Below are 22,512 nucleotides of genomic sequence, written 5' to 3' on the forward strand. Positions count from 1 at the left end.
GAGAGAGGATGAAAAGGGCAGTGAAGAGAATCCTAGTCTTACATGAGCATTCACTTGTTTCCATGTAATTACAAAATGGGGTTTTGTACTTCAGCAAGAACTTTATGCTCCATTAATTAGTAAAGACAAATTACAAAAGGATTAGAGATAATACGAAAACCCCTCTCGACATCCATGGGATATTGATCAAACGTACCAGAATTTATTTTTTTTCCTTTCCATATATAAGCCTGTTTATGTGAGTCCATTTATAAAATGAAAATGTACATTTTACAAATGGAAATAGAAGTTGGAAAAGATGGATTTTGCGCTCGAGGTTTTAATTTATTTACCGAGCGGGGGCTAAACATGACACGGTGAAAAAGTGGGGTTAGCTTGGATCGATTTCCAGTTTCCGGCGGTACTCATGTTTAATGGAATTTTATAAACAAGCGTGCTGTGAACGAATGGGTCATGGGTGGAGGAAATTAGCGTGTAAGCCGAAGCGGGCAAGAGTCCAAATAGACGAAGCCACCAGAAGAAGAGAGAGAAGCAATCCCAAGCAAGCGAGAAGCAGATTAAAGCACCACACATAACCCCCTTTCGGAGGCTTCCTGATGGCCACCCACATGAGGCATGGGTACGCATACGTCACGGGCACTAGAGTCATCCCTCCCAGCAGAGCACCCAGCTTTGGCAAGAACGGAAACGTCACTGCTATGAACAAAGTCAATGCTCCCAACATTAATCTCAAGCAGCTCCTTACTAATCTTGGGCATCTCTTGTTCTTTGCGTTTATGTATCTCTGCTCCAGGTTGTCGAATGCAGGCATGGCATAGACTTGGAAGCTGCTCAAGCAATGTATTGTTATCAGCACGTACAGGAACCTCATCGTGAACTTCGTCACTTGATGCCCATGGAATTCTGCGAACGCGCTCGCCATTCCTCCCTCCCTTATCTGCAAATTCAATTAAAAGCCTCTCCTTTATTTTACCCTACAGAGGATACCACTGAGTTAACATAGTGGAACTCAACAAGGTTTCGCTTGCTTGCCTGGTTTCCATATGCCCAGCATCCTGCAATTGCCAGCGGAAACACACACATGGCTATCACTGCATATGACACCATCACTCCTTTGCGCATTAATTCCTTGGATGGTTTCTCTGGACTTGAAGGCAGCGTCCCCTGCAATTCAAAACACGTAAGAAATACGTCAATCAACGAACCTTAATTAAAGAGAGGATTCTCTCTGAAGCCAAAAAAAAACAAAGAAAGAAAGAGCACTCGCCTGAATCTCAAGCATAACATTATGGCCTCTGAATGACAGGACAATGATGCCAATGGAGTTGATAATCTCAGAGATGTTAGAAACAGCGGAGTGATCATGTCCAGGGCGGGAGAGGGAGGAAGCGTATGAAACGGAGGTGGGCCTGCCTTTGGAGAGGGAGAGAACCCAGAACAAGGTACAGTAGGTGACGGCGCTGATGGCCCCGACGAGAGATACGCCGGCAACGGAGTTCAGACTGGGCGTTAATTGTGCGATGGCGATGGCTATGATTGTGAACGCCAAGAACCAGAGGACCCCGCTCAACGGGTGCGCGTGGCACTCGTCTTTGGGACAAGTGGTGTTGAGAAGTAGCTGCATGGTTCTACCTCCCGTGATGATAAGCATCACGCAGCTTCCTCCCGATAGATACATCACCGGGAATAATGCTACCGCCTTGCCTACCCTTTGACCTGCACGTCAAAGAAGAATATCCCCTTAAATTTATTCCAACAACCATATTTCTCCCCTTCAACCAATAAGGTAAGTAATTTCGTGGCCAAAAAATGAACTACCAAAGGCGGCCATGGCGAGGAAAAGGAATCTGCTGTGGCGAACCCCGGGGACGGATTCGTGGAGCAGAAGAAGGAGGAATATGGTGTACAGCTGCCAAAGAAATGCCACCGACAGGCATACGCTACCCCATGCCCTGCATAACTCTCTCGTTATACTTAAATATGTCGACCGTCGGGTCAACCTTGGGTCTGTACAATGTACATGAACTGGGAAGGTCGTGACGGTAGCTATCGAGATCCAGTTCATTATTAATAAAGCTAGTTGCCAAAAGTATATATATGCATATACCAAGAATTCTGGGGGCCTTTACGCCATGAGATGCATCTTAACAAAAAAATATCACAAAGCTGTATGTGCATGCATAAATATATATATGACTGAGGAAAAAGCTAGCGATTCCGGTAGTGCATGAAGAATGAGAGGAACGTACCAGCCAAGAGTGGCGAAGGCAAAGGGAAGCACGAGGGCTTGGAAGGCAAGGTTGGAATTGAGGATGTGAAAAGCAGCAAAGAAGGAATTACCGCGTGTTGACTGGGTAAGGGGGAGCCATGGATCTTTGATGAGAGTTTGGTGGTGGTGATCATCATCAGGGGAGATGCCGACGTCAATGGGGATGGAGAGAGGGGGTTTGAAGCTAGCATCGGAGTGACGCAACACAGCATTTTCCGGCAATGGGTGCTGTTGAGCCTCTTTTTCCATGTTCATTTAGTTTGGGTTGATTATAGATTGGATATACGATATGTGTGCCCGGAACTAGCTAACGGCCAAAGTTTAACAAGTGAGTTGTGCAGGGAGTCAAGCCCTTCCCCCCATTCCTATATACCCATCCGATAGCCATCTACGCGAGTCATGACATCATTGGTTTGATGTCACCTGCTGACGAATATATATAAGTCGTACCCACAGCTAGTTTGTTGGAAACCAATTTCATTCCCATTAATGTAATGAATCCTTTAAACTTATCAGATTTGAATTATTTATATCTCATTTGAATAGTCAGAATTTGATTTTTTTTTATTTTTTCAAAATGATTATTTTAATATGGATGAAATTTAAAATAAAAATAATCTGTTAACTATCATTTAAAAAAAATAGTTTTTTCTATTTAAACTAATCAATTAAAATTTTTAAATGTGAACCGTTCAAATCAAATATAAATAGTTCAGATTTGATGAGTTTAAGATACTCATAAAAAATGAGCACCGAAACCGGTTTCCCAGTTTGTTATGGCCAGCTCCTTCAATAATTTATTTTATTGTTTGTTACCTCACCACTTCATACTGTATTTCATTTCCTTCATGCCACTTTCTCCTCTCTCAATATTTTAATATTGCCGAATAAAATTTGTAATAGACAGACTGTTTATAAATTATAAACAATAATGCCGCTCATTTTTTTAATGACCATGTATGCGGGTTTAATCTTGAGAAATAGATAAAGGCCGTCTTTTCTTAAAAAATAAGTATGTTAGCATGTTTTTAAAAAGAAAAAGATAGGAGTGTTCTTTGATATAAAGCAGGAGGAAGCATGTGTCGCATGAGGATAAAAGAAAGGAGGAAAGTCTGAAAAAAGGAAATTAAAGACATGGGTAGGTAGGGGTAGTAATAAGAGTCAACTCACAGATTGCGAGTTGGCCCGTGACAAGTTAAAGTAAGGTTCCGCGTAACAGCAGGTTGGCATTTAGTCAATCCTAACCCATCATAGTGGGATGTTAGGTTGGCCTGCCAACTATTAATTTCTTCTTTTATTTTTTAAATGTTTTTTCTTATACAATATGAAAAAATATGATAAAATTTTTATCTTTCCTTCAAATACTTAATTAAAAATACCAAATAAATAAATAATATAAGTATTTTTTTTAATTTGTTAGATAGAATATAAAATATAATAATATATAATGATTAATAAAATTTAAAAATATAAAAAAAAATGTGGGGTTAGCCCACGAATTGATGGGCCAACCCACAATGGGTTGTAGATTAGGCGAGACGGGTTGAAAAATTTTGTTTATTAGCGGGTTGACTTTTAGTCAATACTAACCTGTTATTTTTTGTGGGATGACAGGTTTAACCTGCATGTCCAATTTATATTACCAACTCTAGAGTGGGCAGGGAGCATATGAACTTGTGGTGAGAATTGGGAACTTGCTTCACAATTTCCCCCCACATTAAAATTCTTCGCCCTCCTTTCCTTTAGACTTCTGCCACACGGTCCATACCTTGTTTATTGTTGTTGTACGTTCTTATTGTGTAAACATACAGTGATGTAACAATTTTAAATGTGCAATTTATTAAAATAACAACACAACTTGTTATAAATAATGTGATCTGCTGTGCAACGCCCAGGCAAAAAAGTCTAATATAATCAATGAATCACTTAACGTTCTTTTGTCTTTTGTCGCTTGCATTTATGATCTCTGTTTGTTGGAATGACTTCTGAGGTCTTGGCTTAATTTGTTGTGATTTTCCATACTAAAAATTCTTGTTTTTTTCCTTCTCATTTTGTTTCACTGTAATTTACCGAACTTTAATTTCCGAGTCTGTCACAGCCCTCCAAGTTTGACAGCCCACCCGACTGCATCATAAGCGATTTTTCTTCCTTCTCGATGTACTCCCTTGGAAAATAATAAAAGCTAGCTAGTCGTAAAATTTTAAACGTATGTTATATAAAATTGGAACAAATACACAAAGAATGGGATTCACAGTCATGGGGGTGGAATTAGTGGAAGCTGCATTGTGGCCACTGCCTCAAAGCCCCAAATTGGACATCAGAGCCGTCCCTTTCTTAGAGAAGTAGTGAATGACATTTTCATTTCTATAAGTGGTGCACTTTATGGGGATATATCTGATCTCTCTTTTTCCAGACCAGACACGACCGACAACGTAACTTACGCAAAGGTTCCACTATGAGTTGTTGGATTAATTAATTAACATGTAGATCCATAGATAGAGTACGTTATGAGTTGAGAAGAATAGAATTACTGGCACAAGCTTCATGAATGAAATAACTGGTATGTAATTCATTTGGCTCAAGAGCGTGAATATGTGTGTGTGTGTAAAACGAACGACCACATATATATAGATTAAAATTCTAATAAGCTAAGGAGCCAATTAAGTTGATGACGCCTGTTCCATTTGATCAGAGAAATCAAGAAAGAAAGGAAAGGAGGAGGCAGGGGAACACTACTTTTCAAATTTCAAGTAATGATTGAGATGACAGGAGACGAACGAGGGAAAATGCTGGGAAGTGGAGGTGACGTGTGCTAGGAATTGGGTGCGCACCGATTTCCAATACGGGCATTAAAATATCCAAATTCCAACAACTAAATATAATTCAGGTCACTCCCCCTCATGACCCTCCGCCTTTCATCGCCAGCAGCTGCATATATACTAGCTCTCTTTTCAGTTGCATGTTTTCCTCTCACCATTAATTAGCCACATACCTATTCAAAAAAAAAAAAAATTATCCACGTACAACACAATACATAAAAAAAAATCATCTCAATGAGAGAGAGAGAGAGAGAGAGAGAGAGATCTTTTTGAAAAAAATCACACTCCTTCTACAATATCCCGTACTTTTGAACATTAAAAATATTTTCTTTTCCAAAAGGAAGTTTCATACATTTGACCAACCTGGTCTTGATGACGTCAGTAAATTAAAAAAGTCCAAATTAAATGCAATCAGCTTGCTTTTAAGTCTGATTTTAATATTCCATCTGGATCTTGTGCATGTGATCATCACGCCATCAAGAAAGATACGAACCAATAAATTTATGCTATCAACATATTGATCAATATTCTAGTAAAAATGGATATTATTTTATTTGTTTTCATCATGGATGTGTTCCATGAAGTGCCTAACGCAATACTCAAGCTCGGTCCGGGGGAAAGGACTTCAGTTCTGTGCCGTCGTGTTTGGGGTGGATGTGTAAAAGGCATTACTTTTGCCAATGGCCTTGTGATTTAATTATATAAAATTAAAGCTCCATTAATCTATAAATGAGGAGTTCGGCGTTTGATTGTGCTTGTAATCGTAATTTTAAGCCATTAGCACCTGACCCTTCAATTAAAATAAAATTACGTTGTCCCTGATCGAGTCAGCAACCAATAACACTGTCCAAAGTGATGGTAGGTGACATGGATATAAGTTCATCAGTGTGACTGGAAATGCTTTGCCTCCCACTACTACACGAGAGCCAGCAACAAAACTTTAGATTCACATTTGTTCACATCCTCGTGTATTGCACAACTCATAACAAACAACTTCTGAAGCACGGCGTCCAATTTCCTATCTCTCCTCAATGATTTATTTCATGGCGGTTGAAATATAATGGTGTACGTGGTGGGAACTCTAGTGGAGTGGTGGTTGCCAACAATAATGTGCACCCCATGATCATTGACCATTGATCAGTAGCGCTAAATGAAACATCAAATCCTTTTCACCCGTCTTTCTCATCTCAAAATCAAAAGGGGCGTTGCAACTCAGGAGGGCCAAGCTAAGGATTGATTGTTTCTTTAATAAAGTAGGGAGCAGAAGACAGTGCACCACTGAATCTCTTGGCAATGCAGGATTCACGCGTGAATAAAAAGCTACATGCCCTCAGACAGGATTTCAAAAGACATATAGAACTGTAGTGTAGAAATAAGATCCTCGTTTGTTTGACATGGGATTGGAACATGCAAGGCCTAATTCTTGTGTTTCTGGTGATTTACAGTACCCTAAGATACTGTTTGGTATGAGAAAAATAGAAGAAAGAGAAGGAGAAAATTTTTTAAGAAACCCTATTTAAAAAATTAAAGAAGTAGGGATTTAAAATTTTAATAATAAAGAGAATAAGTAACATAAAAGAGTAATAAAAATAAATTAAAGGATTTAAACCTCACTTTTTTAATTTTTTAAATCCAGCTTGTTAAAATATTTTCCCCTCTATTTCTCTCGTACCAAACGGGTCCTAAAAGCAGATGACACAACGGTTAACTCGATATTGAAGATGATTCTGAATACTTGATTTAAAGAAATTAGAGCAGATCGTCAAAAGCCGTAGATGATAGGTTGTCGTGTGAGGAGAAGAGGATGATGAGGAGAGCAGGGGAGGGCGTGGCACGTAGACATGGTAGAGAAAGAGATCAAAGCCTTCTCTACGTCTTCAGGCACACGTTCTCCCACTAACGACATGACGTACTCCAACATGGTGCCATCGATTGGCAGCGTAATGGGTCCATTCCTTGCCAGTCCAAACTCTTCCTCCGACAATCTCAGCAGTTCCTTCACCACCTTCCTCCTCAGATATTCTATGGGAACCACAAATCGCTTCCGATCCGTACTGTATACTACGAAGTGCCCCTTATTTGCTGCCCAGCCATTCCCATCATGATCGGATGAGTCCCTTCCACTTGGATAAGAAATTCTCCCGCTGGCAGACCTTTTCTGCCACTTCCTTGCCATCTGAATGATCCTCTGCTTGACGCTCATCATCGTTTTTGGAGGTAACTGGATCCAGAGGACTTTCAAGAAATGGATGGCTTCACTAGCCGCAAGTTGCAATGTCTGAATACCCTGCCCTCGCAGGTATATATACGTATAACAAAAAAGTGTCAGTATATATACGGATATGCATATGTACGTAAAAGCAGACACACTCATATGCTTTTGCTTACTCTGTGCAATGCTGATATGGGGCACGGCCATGTGAATTGTTAAATTATTCACTTCACTATGTTGGGTTTTCTGGTGGACAACGTTCGTGTATGATTGAGGACAAGCTTGCAAGAAGGCGGCTTTTTTCTTGGGACTAATCCGTCACAAGGCTAAGATGTTTTAATCCGGGTAACCATTCATTAACTTTTTGGGCCGTTTACCCAAGCAACTCTAACAGGTGCTCTCGTCCGTACTCCTGAAAGTAACTTATTTGTTTGAATTAGTTGTGTACAGCCATGCAGTCTCCAAAAGGACAAAAAACGCTTACAGACAAGTGATGTGGCAGCGTCGAAGGATACACAAGAAAGCCAAATATGCTAAAATATTAGGTTTATAAAAAAGGTTAAAACCTGAAGTGAACGGTTTTGAAATGAATGAACTTCTCAAAAGAGAAGCCTTTCAGAGCTATTCATAATGGATACAAAAAATTTAAAAAGAAATGAGAATCATGCCCTTTGGATTGATTCTTCCCAACGAGGTTTGGTTTATCGTCATTTGGAAATGGACTGACTTGCCTGATCTAGAGTTGTAGGCTCACAGATGAAGGGGGCAGGCTTTAGGTGGACTTTGAGGTGCTTCCAAATCCATGTTCGGATGGTGAGACTGAGAAGAGAGCTCAAAATCAACGGACACGCCAAGGTGGGCTGAACCTCAATTTCCAAAGTCACGTCCCTTGCCCAATTGTTGGGTGGAGCCGTGTCGCCAGCCACATCGCAACTTCGGGACAAACTAAGATATTTCCATGTGGAAAAAAATATTCCTCCGATCCTTTAAGACCTATGTTATCTAACATACATGCATGCATTTAGATTGTTATAATTTTAAATTTTTCCAAGTTTGCCCTTTTTGAAATGCAGGGAATGGGCCGTCTTAATGAAGAAAGTACCGCCTTAGTGAAGAAAGTAAGGTAAGTATTAATTTTAATGTACTCCTACAAACATTTTGAGAAAAAATTTCTTGTACATTGAAATATACCATATCTACTTCTTAATATAAAAGTTATTTGGGAGTTGAATTTAGTCTTAAATACAAAACTTTAATTTGCATAGTCTCAAAAATTTATAATTTTTTATCCAAAATGTCCATATTGATAGTAAATGGTTCCCGCCTAAAAATAATTATAATACACATGATTAAATATGATAATTTGGATAAGTCAATATATATTTGTTATAAATAATTAATTTAATTAATTTTTTCTATCTCTTATAATGCGAACGGGTTGTATTAAAATATTTCTCATTATATATATAAAAGAAATGTAATATTTATCAAAATACCCCTCTAATTTACTGTATTGCAAAAGCTAAAATATAATATCACCATAAAAAGCTAAAATATACGTAACTCCCCTCAGGTTAGGTACATATCATTCTTCTCGTATTTAAAGGTTTAAAACAAACCTTCTTATCCTTCCGTTGTGTACTTGTATTAAGAGGGGGGGGGGGGTTTACTTTTCATATTTTGACTTTTAACTTCTTGCTGATATAGCCCTCAGCAGAAGATGCGCCATATAGGATTACTTGTCATGATATCAATATCCCTAATCCCTCCGTCGTCTCCCGCCCCTGACCCTCCTCTTTCTTCTCTATTATTTAGCTTGTTAAACTCAGACCATCTACTTATATTTCATCCTCCTCATGCTTCTCATCTCCATCGCCTTCTTCCTCCAAATCTGATCACTGTAATTTCTTGTTTGGGTGAGTGACAATGAACCCTACCCCCTTTTGTCCAACATGAACTCCCCTCAACTCTGTTCTTCTGCCAAATTCTTATGTGTATAGGGCTATAGGTGTTTGCTGCTAATATTTTATACATATAACTAAAGCAAACCTCACAAAAATTAAAAGAACAAACTTCATAAAAAAGCATCCCTTCCTGATAAAACTTCAGCTACTTTAGCCCATTTATGTGGTGACAATTCATAAGGGGCCAATTCATCCACCAAAGTCCAGGCATCCTTCTTCGCCTCATGATCTAGATGATTGTGCCATCTATAAATGTTTGGAAATTATCATGATCATGAACCCATATTTTGAAGCCAAGACATTTTTCTTTTTTTAATGTCTGACAAGCTAAAGTTGCAGGTGGAGAGAGAGGAGACGCGGAGAGGTCGGAAGACGCAAGAAAAGAGGAATCAAGGAGGAAAAAAGGAAAGTGTTATGCACGTGTGTTATAGCCTCTTAGAAATATTCTTAATTGGGTCAGACCCACACAAAAATTATTTATGTGTATTGATATCCTAAAAATATTGTTTTTGTCCTAAATTTATCCTTCATTAATTACCACCGACCATCTTAATATAATTTCAATCGTTGGTTATTAGGAGTATTTCAGTAAAACAACGTTATATGTGTACTCCAGATAATAATTCATAAAATGTCTAGTATGTATTTCATATATATATATTTATATATATCTAGATAATGCTTTAAGGATTGAAATGGAGGAGTAAAGAAATAAGTGATATTATGCTTGTAATAAGTAGTCAGCAGAATTACATTATTAAATGCATATACAAGAATTACAAGAACTTTGGTGGCTCCTTGAAGAAGGAAATACCCGTGAATATCTCAGGAACAAGGTTTCCATAACGAATAGTAACCCATTTTATACAGAGAGAATAAAGCAAGTCATGCGGTTCATAATATTCAAACAACACATAGATTACAGTTGCCAGCATGAGAAGAGATCCTGGCTTTTCCCATGTTGCACAATCAAAAGAACTCAGCTTGTAAATAGTCTTAACTAATATGTAAGTTGATTTCACATCTAACGAACGATTCAGTGTACCAATCATTATTAGAGGAATGACAAGGAGAACATAGATTGAGCGAGCAGGAAATTAGATGCAATAATGCAACACATCAAACAGATTGGCCAAGTCATGACCAGGCAAATGTCGCATTCCCACGAGCGTGTGATATGGGTCTGATGAATAAAAGAAGTAGAGTATTTCCTAATTAGACTCGATTGTCTGCTTGTTGTTGGTGGGACTAATTAGACTCGAAATGCAGCCCATTATATATGGGATTTGAATGTCTAATTGTGGGGATGCAGAACATAACCCTGCAAAAATACAGAGGAGTTGTGTTTGTGTTGAAGATGAAGGAAAGCAAAGAGTATATGGCTGAACAAACGAAGATAATACAACTGGTCATTTGTGCTTAATTAAAAGGTTTGAATCCGCAGCGCGTCTCTCCTTTTTCTCTTCTAATACAACAGCTGGCAGTGACAAGCCAATACATGCTGTGTACCTTCAATTACGCTTTTCTCCATTTAATCTTTCTTTTCCTTCTTCATTGGTCACGTAATGAGTTGTATCAAAGTCAATGCTTGAGACTTGCAGCGCCAAAATAGCGTCATATTTATATGCTTTTTATGTTATGTTCTGAGGTAAGGTGTGGACTGTGGAGGAGACTCCGCTGGCATATATATTCATCGTTTAATATTTGATACATGTGTACAATGCTACGTACGTGATTTTATTCCTCACTCATATGAATTTTGATCTCATTACAATACCGTCCAAAGCAATAATGAGTTTAAAAACCGACCTCATATGTTAAACAAGATCATTAGCCAGCAGAATGGACAATGCTATTTTTAAATATTATTATGCGCATATATACCGCATCCAAGAAACAGCCAAGCAGGTATCCTAATGTAAAGGGATCAAGATTGAAGTACTTTTTTTCTGGCAGCATATCGCAATTACAGAATCATGGACTGGCTTAATTCGTAAGAATAATCCCACTGAATAAAAGTCGTTGTGGGGGACGCTATTATTCAGCCATGCTTAGTTTTAGACAGCTGGATGCAACGGGCTTTGGCGCTCTGGGCCGAGGCACAGGATGGTAGTTATCAAGTTGTCTTTTTAAAGTTTGGACAACGTTGCCAAAAGCCTTTCTAATCAATCAAAGTGTTGAAAATATAGGCACTGGGAACTCAGAAACAGGGGAGAGATGGGATTAGGTGGGGGGGTTTGGTTGATTTCCTTAATGGGGAAGCGTGAGTGGGACATGAGTGCAAACAGACTTGGCTCAAGCCTCATCACTGCTAGTTCAGAAGCAATCATCGTTGCTTGTCCACCAATCTTAAAAGCTTCTTTCCTTTTTGTCTTTGGGCAGCCAATAGTGTTAACGAATCACCCCGCTTGCCACCCAAGCCAACTCACCCTCCCTTTCCCTTCTTTTCCGCTTCCTATCCTTATCACCATTATTTATGCCAGCTCCTGTCAAACTGCAACTCAGTCATTGGTCCTGGTATAAAACAAATCCCCCCCCCCACCCCAACAAAACATAAAATTATAAAACAAAATAACATGATCACAGAGCACCAAGCCGATCCACTTCAATTTTTTAGAATAAAAGCAGCCATTCACTTTCAATATATCTTAATCCTCCTGTAGTAAAACACCGTACTTTTACTCTGGGTAAAGAAAGGGGAAATTTCCGAAAGTGCAAAAGACAAATGCCACCTGTTGCCACCGATGCTACCACAGAATCAGAAAAAGGCATGCGAAAAACTCTTCCCACTGTAATACTGCTGCTAAGCAGGGCCGGTGAGCCGAGGAAGCCGCGTTCCCCAGAAAGCGTGTCCCTTTCATTCTTTCTTGTCTGAGCACTCCCACGTAGCCACAGCGTTGAAATCATACTTGTCTTCTTCTTTATTTTATTAATTAATATCTCACTTTATAAAAGCCCTTTTTACTCTTTCACTTTGAAACTATGCTTATCTGTTCTCCTCCTCCACACTCCTCCTTTCTACCCTCTATTTATTCATTGCCTCCTCCTCCTTCCCTTCGTCACACCTCAGAACTCACCGCAATATGGCTTTCTTCCTTGTCTTCCTCTCCCTTCTTGTTTCCTCTGCCACCGCTTGCGATCGCTGCGTCGTCCAATCCAAGGCCGCCTACTTCTCTAAATCCTCTGCTCTTTCCTGTAATTAATGGGACCCCTTCTCCCTGTCCGATTTCATAATGAAATTATCATATATCTGAGAGGTAATCTTTGTATGCAGCTGGGGCGTGCGGGTATGGCTCCTTGGCCGTGGGATTGAGCGGTGGACGCCTGGCAGCGGCGGTGCCTTCTGTCTACAAAGATGGCGCCGCTTGTGGTGCCTGCTTTCAGGTGCGTCCTTCAACTTATGTTCCTCTATCGATTTTCTTTTGTAGTCATCTGCATACCGTCCTCCTGAATTCATAACATTTCTGCAGATAAGATGCAAGAACCCGAGTTTGTGCACCAAAGAAGGGACTACCGTGGTCGTCACCGATCTCAACAACAACAATCAAACTGATTTCGTGCTCAGCAGCAGAGCCTTCGTGGCCATGGCTAATAAGGGTATGAGCCAACAAATTTTGAAGCACGGAATTGCCGACGTTGAATACAAGAGGTGAGCTTTTTCATCAATTCATCTTCACTTGGTATTTAAGTCTAGATGGAGTTCATCTTTTCTTAATTCAGTCCCCTTTTCCCCGGGCCCACCAGGATGGCACGATGATCATCTACATTAATAGCAGTAACGGTCTGAAGTCGTATAATATCAGACATATCTAAGGCAGCGGATGCGAAGCCATAAAAAACTAGTTTTATAATATCAGATTATCTAATGGGATTTCAAAGTTTGAATGGGTACTTGTAGCAGTGACTTATGGGAATTTCATTATAGTCAAACTAATTTATGGTGTGTGGAGCAGAGTACCATGCGTGTACAAAAACCGGAACCTGGGAGTACGGGTGGAAGAATCGAGCAAGAAACCGAACTACTTGGCAATTAAATTTCTGTATCAGGGAGGTCAGACGGAGATAGTGGGGGTGGATGTGGCTCAGGTAAATAAGAAATGTGGAAATGCCTGAGCAGAAGGCTTGAAATGAGTAAAGAAATGTGTGAACTAAAAGGGTTGAATGTTGAAACAGGTGGGGTCTTCGAACTGGAACTTCATGAGCAGGAAGAATGGGGCCATATGGGCGACGGATCGGGTGCCGGCGGGTGCATTGCAGCTGCGGATAGTGGTGACGTCAGGGTACGACGGGAAATGGATATGGGCGCCCAAGGTGCTGCCTCAGGACTGGAAGGCTGGCCTCGTCTACGACTCCGGTGTTCAGATCACCGACATCGCCAAACAGGCCTGTTCTCCCTGCGACGACGGCTCTTGGTCCTGATCCCGTTTCTTCTTCTTCTTCTTCGCCATTCTCACCCACATTCTTATTCTTTTCCAATTTTACTTGATAACAATAATATATTGTGATGTTCATATTGTAGTATAAACATTGGGTTTGATCTCTTGTTTCACCACCTCACTAGTCACAAGCAAGCAAAGGTCAAAGGCAGTAATGCAGTGTATAGAATAGGGAGGCGGGTTCATGTTGTAGTCCGGAATGCGGATTGAGACCACAGTTGGGCCCATTAGAACAAAAAGGGCAAAGACGGCCTCAACCCAAAAACCAATTAGCTTTCGTTTTAGGCACTGTGTGCGTCCTAAAACCCATGAAACCATGTGCCCTGTACACTTGTTTCTGTATTCAAATTACTCCAGCCTTGGATTTAGATCACGCCCGTCTATGCTCCTATCAGATAAATGCATTTGAAACTCGTCCGAAGAATAGTGAATCTATAAGTTAAAAAAAAAAGAAAGAAAAGGGAATAGCGAATTTAAGTGAAATACGTTGGAAAAAGAAGAAGAATGTAAGTGAAAACGGCGCCGTAACCATGACTGGGGCTATCTGCTTCGCCCATTGTCAAAAATGATAATCTTGCCGCCAATATTCAGTAGTTAAGTGGAGAGGAAGTAACGGTCATTAAATAAAGTCATCAATTCAAATCTTATGAATTACTTTTGGACCCAACGAAAAGGCGGAGAGGAATGCCCACTAATTATCGGAGCCTTTTGCTGGCCCGGCCCACTAAACAATTCTCGGCGCCCATATCGTTCCCAAGATTCTTTCGACAACGGCATTCATAAACCGTGGCCTCTCGGTTTGCAGCTCACGCATCCAAGCACTAGGTGCCGTATAAAGCCAGCTCGAATATAATTAGGGTTTAGTTAATGAGCAAAATATAAATATTTCAATAAATTCGTGCAATGTTTTGAACCTGCGCGTATCTCTATTTGTTGTTCTGTTCATCTTTTAAGGCAAAATTCTCATCAATGGAAAAATCATTCAAGCATAATAGGGTTGTGGTCAAGCACACATGCCACGTCATGCCAGGGAACAAGGCTGTTCATTTTTTTCCTACTTCTTCTGTGACTGCAGTGTTTTTCCAAATTCAAAAGGGAGAATTACAATTAGGTCTAAGAAAGAAAAATAATTATTAAAAAATCTTAATAACAACCTAAATAATATGTAATAATAAATTTGAATAAAAATTTTAAAATAAAAAAGGACAACTTTTAAAATTTATTTTGTAATTTTTTAGGCACTTCGTTGTAATTCTCCCACTCAAAATTTGTCTTGATATTACTTTTTCAAGGTTCGTACGGCTCCTTAAATAGTACAAAATGTCGCGTTGGGTTGGTTCAGACAACCACCTATTGCCAATTTGTGATGGCCCACGCGAGTGGAGGGAAAGAAAAGCACGGCATGCCTTGCCTCGGGAGATTTTGGGCCTGTTTATTTTTTTTTTTTTCTTGTTCTTAAAATAATCTTATAAAATTGTTTTTTAGCAAGCTTTGAAAATAAGAAAACAAAAGAGTTTGTTTGGATAATAATTTTTAAAAAAATTATGTTTTAAAAAAATCTATAAAAAATAATATGTTGTCGTTACTACTAATAAGTGGTGGATAGTAGGTTAAAAGATAAAAAAATTTCTCAAAACTTTTCAAAACAAAAAATAAACACAAAAACAAAAATAAGAAAACATTTAAAAGTTGTTTTGGTTTTTTTATTTTTAAAAACATGTTACTGCTTTGTTTTTTTAAAACAATCAACTAAAAACAAATTACCAAATAAGATTTTTGTGTTTTAAAAATTCATTGAATTATTGTCATCTAAAAATTTATGATAAAATCCTGCATAGTTTAAGTGACAATTTAAGTCATATTATGATGAATCAGCATTATCATAAGCATCGCATTTTCTTGCATACGTATGAGATATATTTATGCATAGAGACACACATACGTGATTTCTGTTTCTAAACATTGGTTGGAGGCAACCTCTTTGATTAATGTCGTGAGTGTGGTGAAAATAACATTATATTTGGGCACATCTAGATGATTGATGAATTGGAAAAAGAAAAAGAAAAAGAAGAGGAGGAGAGGACATTCGAGGAAGTAGCAGATGGGAAGACTTCGATAAGGTTGAGGAGAAACTTGTTCGCAGGTCTTTGCATGACGACTTCCAAGTCAAACGCTCCATTGTCCCCACCATGCCCCACTAATTCTATTATTATTACTCTTCCGATCCCTAATATAAGACCCATTTAATTAATTTGATTAGATTAAGGAAGTTAGGTAAGTTAGTTAATTATAAGAAATGTGTCATGTTTTTCCTAAAATACCATAATCATCTTTTTTAATACCTTATCTTCCTCTTCTATTTGATTGTGGTTGAGGGAGTATCTATAGGAATAATTTAGAGAAAATTGATAAATATGAGAAATGGGTCTTATATTTAAAACCAAAACTAACTCAACAATTAGGTCTTATATCAAGGACCGGAGGAATATTATTATTCTCTTCCTGTTATATATATATATACACATTTCAACACTTTGGCCGTCAAATGAACATGAAGATAATAATGCGGAAAACGCGTCGTGGTTGCTTTTGAATTCACCATCCTATTCATGGACAAAGCAAATTGTGTTATTGTTTGCTCCTCTTGGTCAGTGGTCACTCACTTGACCGCTACGCCCTTACGGCCGCTTTGACCATACTGCCCGCCTCATTACCAATGCCATGTGACTGCCCTTTGCATTTCGTTCCATGTTCAAGTGATTATTATTTCTATATGTAATCTCCTCCTTCATTTAATTATATATATATATATATGTCTGTTTCATCTATTTTGGTCATTAAGTCGGATGCCTACCCAGCCTGGGAAACAACATGTGACTTAAGAAAAAGTAAACTAAAGAATTGAAAATTTGAGGAGAGAAAAATATGATGAAAATGAATTTTAAAAAAAATTCATGAGATGTGGGGGGAGAAAGAGAGAGATATCTAGATATAAACATCACTCATGACTAGGCTGGCTTCCTCTGAATTTAGTGTGTCGATATTGATAGATTAATTCAAGAACCACAATAGTATTTTGTTTTGGCTGGAGGAATTGAAGAACCGCGGTAATTGGTTACTAATACTAATCGAACACGTGTCAGATGGGAATTTGTGCTGATATTCCATTCCCATTAATAAGTAATAACCGCTTTTTCCTTGTCTCACACACATCTCCGACAAAATGGAATGAAGTCTATGAACCGAAAAACTACCAACAATTGTGTGAAACCTTGACGCTTTGCCCATGTATAATAATTGAACCTTCTTCTTCTTTGACTCTTTTTGCATACCAAGTTTGTTGCTTGTGGCACTTTTTCTCCTGGAAAAGAATCTGCGAAAAAGGACGCGACCAGGTCAAGAACTCTAGATCAATAATGTTAACAAGGAAATTCTAGAGGGTTGGATATTATACTGCCAAGGTAGTAGTGGATTTTGCATTAGTACGTCCTCGTTAAATATGCTTACATATATATATATATATATATTGGGAGTAAAAAAACCAATTAAAAAGCGTGTAATAGTGGAGGAAAGGAAAAAGAAGATTTGTGGCAAATAAACACAAATTTGGCTCAAACTTGTAGGGTGAATGAAGGGTCCGGATTGCAAGAGAAGCAAAGTCGAATGAAAAAGGCCGAGACTAGCTTCGTTTTCCGCATCCGTCACTTACAAATTAAATACTGTACATGTGCGGCTCTTCGCCTCTTGATACACTTCTTCCTTCCTCAAATCTGGTTTTATTACTCATCTGGATCTAATTATAAAATCCTATTATATATATAGGTTAGCAACGAAAAAGTAATTTAGACGAATGAATTTTGATCTCTTTGTCCAGTAAAAAGAACAGAATCGAGGAAGAGGGAATTAATTGGCGAGTAAAAGTCGTAATTCGTAAAGCGATATGCCAATGCCGTGTGGATCCCACCCCCCAGAAGGGTTTTCCTCTCCTCTCTGAGGTTTTTTCCCTCACCTCGCTCCCTTCCCTTTCCTAGAAGGTTTTCCTTTTTAAAAAATAATAATAATAATAAAGAAATAAGCAAATTTAAATATACATTGTTTATTGCTACCTACGTACCTACATGTCCTTATTCAAAAGCCATTGCAACGATGAATATTGCGTGCTCGTTACTATAATGAAATAAGAAGAATCATTCAAAATTTGATTTGACACTTTAGATTTAAGAGCTTTTAATCTGTAATTTTTTCAAATAAGAAATTTACTTTTTTAAGAAGTAAGATCATGTTTATTTTAAAATTTTATATCTATAAAAATTAAAAATTATTTGAAACATAAAAAAATTGAGTTGAATCTGAACGATCCAAAATTAATGTCGATGGTCCGAGTATTAAGATGAGCACTACATGCTCATTTTAAGATCACTATGGAATGTGCTGCTCTGTGCGCACATACATACATGTACTCCGCCGTTGTGTTTGAGTGACTTGTGGCCTCTTAAATAGGAGTGTACGGAAAATAAATTGCATTGAATTAAAAGTATATATATTGCAACTTGCAAGCATAAAATTTAACCAATCATGCATGCACAGACACATCAGGTGAGGTAAATTATGGAGTATAATTGTCTGTTTTTTAAATGCAGATCGAAGGAGAAGGGTGGCCAGGAGAGGGGAGACGAGGTCAAGCTTTTCAAGTACGGGACTGGAGAGAGGACCCACCACTCAGCGCCTTCGCGTTATGCCCTTATAAATACTCTTGCGCATGCCATCTCCCATCCAACCCATTCTCTCTTCCTTCCCTCTCTTACTATTTACCTCTGCCTTCCATACACGCACCAGAATATATATTAATATGGGCGATAATATGCAGTTGCCGGGCTTCCGGTTTCACCCCACCGAAGAAGAACTCCTCGATTTCTATCTCAAGAATATGATCACCGGCAACCAGCTCTGCCTCGACATCATCCACTTCCTCAACATCTACCTCCATGATCCCTGGGATCTCCCCGCCATGGCCAAGGTCGGCGAGAGAGAGTGGTATTTCTTCGTGCCCAGAGACAAGAAGCAGGGAGGCGGCGGACGCCCCAACCGCACCACCCAGAAGGGCTTCTGGAAGGCCACCGGCTCCGACCGCAAGATCCTCAGCCACTCCCATCCGAAGCGCCTCATCGGCCTCCGCAAGACCCTCGTCTTCTACCAGGGAAGGGCTCCCCGCGGCTGCAAGACCGACTGGGTCATGAATGAGTACCGCCTCCCTGACACTCTCAACTTCCCCAACAAGGTACGCACCCGCTTGTACTGCTTCTTCTTCATTATTCACTTTCATTCCACTCAAATGAGCAATATATCGTGACGACTCATAATTTACACTTTGATCCCTTATACACCAGGACGCCGTAGTTTTGTGCAAGATATACCGAAAGGCAACATCCTTGAAAGTGTTGGAGCAGAGGGCGTCGCTGTGCGAGTCCTCCTCGTCGTCCATGGCCACCAAGACGGAGAAAACGGAAGAAACCGTGGAGCTGGCGGCGGTGCCTAAGCTGAGCCTGCCGGAGCTGAAATTACCCATGAACACAGGGTGGAGCCAGGACCCGTCCTGGCCTCAAATAAACAGTCCTTGGCTCCAGTGTTTCACTCCTCTCACCATTTCCAACCTCTTAAATTGTTAACCCCGCCGCTTTATTTCATTGCATGTGCATCTGTCGTCCTCCCATTCTATCTGCTCCATCTTGTTTTTACAGTTGATATTACATGGATTCGATGGATCTCATTGATCCAAGCAGCTCCATGTTTTTGAATCTATGTACGTACAAGACTATAACCATATATACCTGTAACGAAATGCCTACATATCTGCAATTTGCAAACTTAATTACTATCTTCGGTTCTATTAATAAAACCTCGTTTGTAGAATATAAACGAGGTTTTATAAATAGGAGCAGAGGTAGTATTTGTGAGTGTGGCAGCGCTTCGAGTGTTTCGTCTGCAATTGCTATGAATGTTGAGTGGATACTCTATCTCAAAACACACAAAGCTGGAATGAATTCAATTCTGTGTCACCTGAATGGCAAAAAATGAACAAGTATACACATCTCAGCACCTTTTTTTTCATCTAAGCTTAAGGTTATATTTTGATTTTTTTTAATTTAAAAAAAATCGTCTCAATATAGAGGAAATGTTGAAGGTTCATGACCAAGAAACTGACAATGCGCTTGCTGTTAAGCACATGGTGCATATATGTCATGTAAGACATATTTCCTAAATTTACTGCATGACTGCTGTGTCTGGCCCGTTTTATGTTCCAAATTCTATATTGACCTTACTTTCTTTTCTCAACTAAACGTCCTGTTCCGTTGACTTACGTCATATTTGGATGGAGACAAAATGGGGAGGAAAGAAAATGAAGGAAGAAAATAGGAAAAGAAATTGGTTTTCCTCTGTTTAGATGAGAGGAGAAAAGTGAGAAGAAGAAAAAGTAAGAGAGAAAATGGGATGTGGGATCCACTTTATTTTCTCTCCAACTTTTCTCTCCACATATGGAGAGAAAATGAGAAGAAAACTCATATTCCCATATGTCATTCTCAAATTTAATGCAAGTTTTTCTTTTTAATTTTACTTATGACTACTTCATAATTCAACAAAATTATCTCATTATATTGTGGCCAAAATCAAAAGCTACACATGAACATTCTTTCACATTCAAAGAACAATGCAAGAAATTCGCACAAATTAATATATACATCTCTTTCAACTTTTATATTAAATTTTCACTATTTATTAATAATCTTAAATAATACGTAATTTATTTATATCATTTTATTATGTTTGATTTTAAAAAAACTATCCTTTTTTTTAATTTTCACCTTTAAAAAGAATTTTTTTACTAAATTATTTGGTTTTTACAATATAATCACATGGTAATAAATTTTTATCAAATAATTTGATTTTAAATTATTTAATGATATTAACACTAATATGATTTTTCTATTATGATATTTAATTTAATTCATAACATGATTTTTTTTTTTTGGTGAATTCATAACATGATATATTTTGATATAAGAATAAGGGTATTTTAGTCATTCATATATTTAGTTATTTTCTTTCCTTCTTATTTTCTCTCGTCCATTCAAACAGAAAGGTTTTCTCTCCAGTTTTCTTTTCTCTCTGTTTTCTCTCCTTCTATTTTCTTTCCTCCCAACTTTTTTTCCTATCCAAACGGAGCATTACAAAGTCACTTTTTAATGCAAATTCAAGAGTTTGAAATACGACTTTACGAAGTAGAGAATAATGAACGATAATATAGTATTCTCAGTTTCAATTTTAAAAAAGAATATACTCTATGAAACAACAATGTCTTGTGAGGGAGCAAAGGGATGTGCAAATTTCTTTCAATTTGATAGATAAGCACACAAGATGTGGTGGGGTTACATTTACTCTAGTGATTATCTATATACTATAATATAAAATCTACATGAAATTATATTATCCATAAGTTATAATAATCTTTTTTTTAAAAAAAATATAAGCAGGGCACGATACTTGGAGTTGATGCTACATCTTGAAGTGAAAATCTGAAGGCAATGAATTCATGGGGGGATAGACACCCATTTGCGCATTCCATTACTAATAATACTCGTAGGCCCTGTTGGTATGCTGAAAAGTTTTTTTGGATAAAATAATGTAAGTGGGGTTTAAACACATTTCCAAAAAATAATGAATAGTTGATATAGTTTTTATTTTATTGTGTATAATCTATTGACGAAATGAAAGATTTAGAACGTCAAAAGACTGAAAGAGCAAAACATCCATAATTCAAAAGGAAAAAAGAGAGAAGATGCGATGAAGGCGTTGAGAAGAAGACAGTGTGAGCGAGTGATGGAGAGGAAGTTCCCCATTTGCAATCTCAGCTATCCTCCGCGGAGCGCATTGTTGTCGCTGCTCGCTGCTAAGTGAGCCTGACTCGGAGTCTCCATCATTCTACCCCTCATTCTTTTTTCATCATCCCAATTTCTTAAATATTTTTTATTTCTTTTTATCATTATATCATACGCAAAATAAGTAATAGTATAGGATAATATACTTTTAATTTTTTATTTTTTTAAAAAAATAAAACTGAATCCAATAATCAAAATAAAAAAAACTCAAGAAATACTTGGAAATCTGAGACATTTTAAAAAGGCATTAGAGGCCATGGGAAAAAAAGACATAAATAAATGACGGGTTAACAATAATCAACTATCAACTATCAATCAATCAACTATATTCTTAAAAAGCTATAATAGCCAATTCATTTAAAACAAGTCAGGTATAACATTATGTCATTCAAATAAATTTAATTAATAAGATTTAAATAATATTTTAATGAGAATGTTTGTATATTGAATTAAAAGAAGAGCATCATTATTAAAAAAGATTTCAATTGAAAACTGAAATGAAAAAATTAATAATTAATTTTGAATTTGAATATCTTAATTAGAATTTCAGTATATTAAATTAAATAAAAAATATCATAATTAAATAGTATATCAATTGAAAATTTGAATGGAGAAATAAAGAATTAATTTTAAATTTTTATACGTTCTTCCCAATTTTTGAATCTCCAATACAAATCTCATTTGAATAAATAAAAAAAAATCACACATCTATAAGAAATGAATCTTAAACTATCTTAAATAATATAATTTATTATAATTTAAAATTTAATTAAATATTCTAATTCATGAATCAAATAGGAAAAATTTTTCTAGTTTTAAAAGAAATTAAATCTATGCGTTACTGCTCCTCTAGTCCTATTTATAAAAAAGAGAGATAA

The 22,512-nt window shown here is 37.8% G+C and overlaps 4 protein-coding genes and 1 long non-coding RNA gene across 5 annotated transcripts; 2 read left to right on the forward strand and 3 right to left on the reverse strand.

Annotated features, from left to right (window-relative positions):
- Positions 1–165: 165 nt before the first annotated feature.
- LOC114725726 (lysine histidine transporter-like 8) lies at positions 166–2,548 on the reverse strand. The gene is made up of 5 exons (XM_028912278.1): positions 2,250–2,548; positions 1,819–1,952; positions 1,268–1,716; positions 1,033–1,164; positions 166–937 (listed from the first exon to the last, which is right to left on the reverse strand). The coding sequence occupies exons 1-5, from the start codon at positions 2,522–2,524 to the stop codon at positions 452–454; spliced, it is 1,476 nt and encodes a 491-aa protein (XP_028768111.1). The 5' UTR covers positions 2,525–2,548; the 3' UTR covers positions 166–451.
- Positions 2,549–6,850: 4,302 nt separating this feature from the next.
- On the reverse strand, positions 6,851–7,294 carry LOC114725727 (auxin-responsive protein SAUR61-like). The gene has a single exon (XM_028912279.1). It carries the CDS (start codon positions 7,292–7,294, stop codon positions 6,851–6,853), a length of 444 nt encoding a protein of 147 aa, XP_028768112.1.
- Positions 7,295–12,215: 4,921 nt separating this feature from the next.
- Positions 12,216–14,077, forward strand: LOC114725699 (expansin-like A2). Its single transcript, XM_028912237.1, has 5 exons — positions 12,216–12,459; positions 12,539–12,648; positions 12,735–12,913; positions 13,218–13,350; positions 13,438–14,077. The coding sequence occupies exons 1-5, from the start codon at positions 12,348–12,350 to the stop codon at positions 13,681–13,683; spliced, it is 780 nt and encodes a 259-aa protein (XP_028768070.1). The 5' UTR covers positions 12,216–12,347; the 3' UTR covers positions 13,684–14,077.
- Positions 12,630–18,603, reverse strand: LOC114725701 (uncharacterized). The gene is made up of 4 exons (XR_003738435.1): positions 18,534–18,603; positions 13,591–13,597; positions 13,285–13,286; positions 12,630–12,641 (listed from the first exon to the last, which is right to left on the reverse strand). It is a non-coding gene; the product is annotated as an uncharacterized LOC114725701 (long non-coding RNA).
- Positions 18,535–19,813, forward strand: LOC114725700 (NAC domain-containing protein 22-like). The gene is made up of 2 exons (XM_028912239.1): positions 18,535–18,978; positions 19,088–19,813. Exons 1-2 carry the CDS (start codon positions 18,550–18,552, stop codon positions 19,364–19,366), a joined length of 708 nt encoding a protein of 235 aa, XP_028768072.1. The 5' UTR covers positions 18,535–18,549; the 3' UTR covers positions 19,367–19,813.
- Positions 19,814–22,512: the final 2,699 nt, after the last annotated feature.

The sequence above is a fragment of the Neltuma alba genome, unplaced genomic scaffold (genome assembly GCF_004799145.2).
Source record: "Neltuma alba isolate B1F8T4 unplaced genomic scaffold, ASM479914v2 tig00012263_pilon, whole genome shotgun sequence".
NCBI lineage: Eukaryota > Viridiplantae > Streptophyta > Magnoliopsida > Fabales > Fabaceae > Neltuma > Neltuma alba.

Excerpts from the sequence above, each read along its gene's own strand:
- LOC114725726 (XM_028912278.1), bottom strand. The coding sequence starts at position 2,524 with ATGAACATGGAAAAAGAGGCTCAACAGCACCCATTGCCGGAAAATGCT. Across the intron at positions 1,165-1,267 it reads ATGTTATGCTTGAGATTCAG|GGGACGCTGCCTTCAAGTCC; the intron begins GCGAGTGCTCTT and ends TTTGAATTGCAG. Across the intron at positions 938-1,032 it reads GCTGGGCATATGGAAACCAG|ATAAGGGAGGGAGGAATGGC; the intron begins GCAAGCAAGCGA and ends TTGAATTTGCAG.
- LOC114725727 (XM_028912279.1), bottom strand. The coding sequence starts at position 7,294 with ATGATGAGCGTCAAGCAGAGGATCATTCAGATGGCAAGGAAGTGGCAG.
- LOC114725699 (XM_028912237.1), top strand. The coding sequence starts at position 12,348 with ATGGCTTTCTTCCTTGTCTTCCTCTCCCTTCTTGTTTCCTCTGCCACC. Across the intron at positions 12,460-12,538 it reads TAAATCCTCTGCTCTTTCCT|CTGGGGCGTGCGGGTATGGC; the intron begins GTAATTAATGGG and ends CTTTGTATGCAG. Across the intron at positions 13,351-13,437 it reads TGGGGGTGGATGTGGCTCAG|GTGGGGTCTTCGAACTGGAA; the intron begins GTAAATAAGAAA and ends ATGTTGAAACAG.
- LOC114725700 (XM_028912239.1), top strand. The coding sequence starts at position 18,550 with ATGGGCGATAATATGCAGTTGCCGGGCTTCCGGTTTCACCCCACCGAA. Across the intron at positions 18,979-19,087 it reads CTCTCAACTTCCCCAACAAG|GACGCCGTAGTTTTGTGCAA; the intron begins GTACGCACCCGC and ends CTTATACACCAG.